Source organism: Chaetura pelagica, unplaced genomic scaffold, assembly GCF_000747805.2.
Source record: "Chaetura pelagica isolate M959 unplaced genomic scaffold, ChaPel_1.0 scaffold145, whole genome shotgun sequence".
NCBI lineage: Eukaryota > Metazoa > Chordata > Aves > Apodiformes > Apodidae > Chaetura > Chaetura pelagica.
Window position 1 is genome coordinate 754,375 of NW_009953332.1, and position 2,884 is coordinate 757,258.

The 2,884-nt window shown below is 41.2% G+C and overlaps 1 protein-coding gene across 1 annotated transcript in view; it reads right to left on the reverse strand.

Moving 5' to 3' along the window:
• Positions 1–2,484, reverse strand: part of SLC12A2 (solute carrier family 12 (sodium/potassium/chloride transporter), member 2) — a 42,918-nt gene extending 40,434 nt beyond the window's left edge. The window contains exons 1-2 of the mRNA XM_009998164.1: positions 1,936–2,484; positions 691–810 (exon numbers count right to left, since the gene is read on the reverse strand). Of these exons, the coding sequence (XP_009996466.1) occupies positions 691–810; positions 1,936–2,484 (669 nt within the window). The remainder of the gene's footprint in view (positions 1–690; positions 811–1,935) is intronic.
• Positions 2,485–2,884: the final 400 nt, after the last annotated feature.

The following is a 2,884-nucleotide window of genomic DNA, read 5'->3' on the forward strand; positions in this document are numbered from 1 at the left end:
GATTCTTTCACAAGAATATATTTAATTAAATAAGTTCAGGTTTTATTTGAAAAAATTAATAATATTATTTAAAAGTTACTGTGTTGAACATAGATAAAGTTACCGCACTTAAAAATCTGACACTTTTAGTATTTCTTGACCAGACAATAAAAATAATTTAGACTCCAACCTTTAGGATCCAAAATTCATACTACAGAGTATATGACTAAAAATAAGATTGTGAGGCATAATGTGATTGCAAGGTCAACAACTTCATTTCTTCTCACCCACAAATCTCCCAAAAACATACCAAAGAAATACCATACTCAGAATTTATTACTTTCAAAAAAAGAAAAAACCCATGCAACCTCCCTGTTCTGTAACTTTTGTATCTTACTATACAGCTGCACACTAACATGATGGGGGGTGGGGTGGGATGGTGGCATTTTTAAATCGTTGTACTTTAAACTCTCAGTCCACAATAAAACAGAGCTTGCCCTGTACAGAATTTAGACAGGAGTCTAACAGCAGGTCTTAAGTCTCTCTCTTACCCAAGGAGTATGCTATCAATTCTACAAAAAGTTTAGCTGGTTACTAGGACTAGAAGTGAGACAAGGATCTTTCCAAAATTTTTCCGAGATTTAAGAAGTTTTTTGCAAAATTAGAAAGATCGCATCTGTAAGAAACTTAAATACAACACATCACACTTACCAGTACACCTTTTATCCAGCCAAACTTGACCACCCCTTTGCTATCAGGTGTATAAGTGGCAGCTGCTTCTCCAGCTGGTGTGCCTTCCTCACCATTTGCATAGCCATCTTCAAATGGCTCCTTGGGAAAAAAAAAATAAAAATAAAAAATAAAAAAAGGTTTAAGGTGATTAACAGAGCAGAGAGGGCATTTGATGTTGTAAAAAAACCATCTACTTGTGCAAATGGAAACATTAAAAAATTACATGGCAGGAGCTTGTCCGTTAGTATGTTCCTTGCATGAAGCACACATCTCACAGATTTCTAGGAATATATAACAAACCTTCACAGACTACTAATGTATTCTGCTTCAGTTATTAATAACTATTATAAAAAATCAGATCTACAGTCCTAAGAAACAAATATCTGATCTGTTAGAAAAAGAGCCATAAGGTTTCAAATGCAGCAACTTCCACAGCACAGGACATTTTTTTTCCTCATCTGAAAATATATACTGTTCTACAAGTCACAAAAATCACAGAATCATCCAGGTTGGAAAGGACCTTCAATATCATCACGTCCAACTGTCTGCACCTACCAACCCTAGCCACTAAGCCATCTCCCAAAACACCATGTCTAACCAGTTTTTTAACACCTTAAGGGACAGTACCCCCACCACCTCCCTGGGCAGCCTATTTCAATGCCTCACCTCTCTTTCAGTGAAGAAATTTTTCCTAGTAGCCAATCTGAACCTTCCCTGGCACAGCTTGACCGACCCCATTTCCTCTTGTCCTATCACTGGTCACTAGGGAGAAGAGTCCAACACCCACCTCACTGCCTCCTCCTGCCCTCAAGCAGATCCACACTCCCACCCAGCTTACTGTCATCTGCAGACTTACTGAGGGTGCACTCTATCCCTTCATCCAAGTCACCAACAAAAACGTTAAACAGGAGCAGCCCCAGCACTGAGCCCTTGGGAACACCACTGGTGACCAGCTGCCAACTGGGTTTAACTCCATTCAACTCAACTCTTTGGACCCAGCTGTCCAACCAGTTTTTTATCCAACAAAATGTGTGCACATCCAAGCCATGAGCAGTCAGCTTCTCTAGGAGAATGCTCTGGGAAACCTTGTCAAAGGCCTTGCTGAAGCCAAGGCAGACAACATCCACAGCCCTTCCCTCATCCAGTAAGCATGTCACCCTGTCTTAGGAGAAGATCAGGTTAGTCAAACAGGACCTGCCCTTCATGAACCCAAGCTTACTGGGCCTGACCACCTGGTTGTTCTGCATGCACTACAGAATTGTACTGAGGATGATCTGCTCCATCAGCTTCCCTCGTACTGAAGTCAGACCAACAGGCCTGTAATTTCCGTCCCTTCTTGAATATGGGGGTAACGCTGGCTGATTTCCAGTCTGCTGGCACCTCTTCAGTCAGCCAGGTCTGCTGGTAAATGACAGAAAGTGGCTTGGTGAGCACCCCTGCCAGCTCTTTCATCACTCTTGGGTGGATCCCATCCGGCCCCATAGATTTGTGCATGTCTGTGTGGTGTAGCAGGTCACTGAGCATCTCCTCCTGAATTGTAGGGGTACCACTCTGCTCCTCGTCCCTGCTACCTAGCTTAGGGAATTTGATTCCCTCAACATAACTGGTCCTGCTACTAAACACTGAGGCAAAAAAGTCATTCAGCACCTCAATCTTTTCTTTGGCATTCATCACTATGCTTCCTCCTGCATTTAATAGGGGAATGAGGGTCTCCCTGGTCTTTCCTTTGCTGTTAATATATTTGTAAAAGTTTTTCTTGTTATCCTTAACCATGGAGGCCAGATTAATTAAGTCACTGGTCTCAGCTGCAGCATATCCTGTAGCTCAGACTTAGCTGTCATTTGATCAATTTTTCAGAAAATAAATTATTCACTTCCCTGTTCTACTATTCATTGTAAGGTGATGCTGCAAGAAAGGAGGGTGGGAGAGTGGCATTTCATGGAAAAGGAGGAAAGAAGTCTCTTCCTAAACACTCATCCCTGTCTAAAAGTGAAGGATGACAGATGCAGAAAAATATCAGTCCTACGGACAAAGACCAATGTGTGGCTTCTTTTTACAATTCAACTCTCAGCCTTACAATGAAAGAAATCTTAACTGTTTGATTTATGTTAAAAATCTATGTATTATTTACATACTTGCTGCATACTTGCTTTTCAAGGCAGTTTTGTTTTGT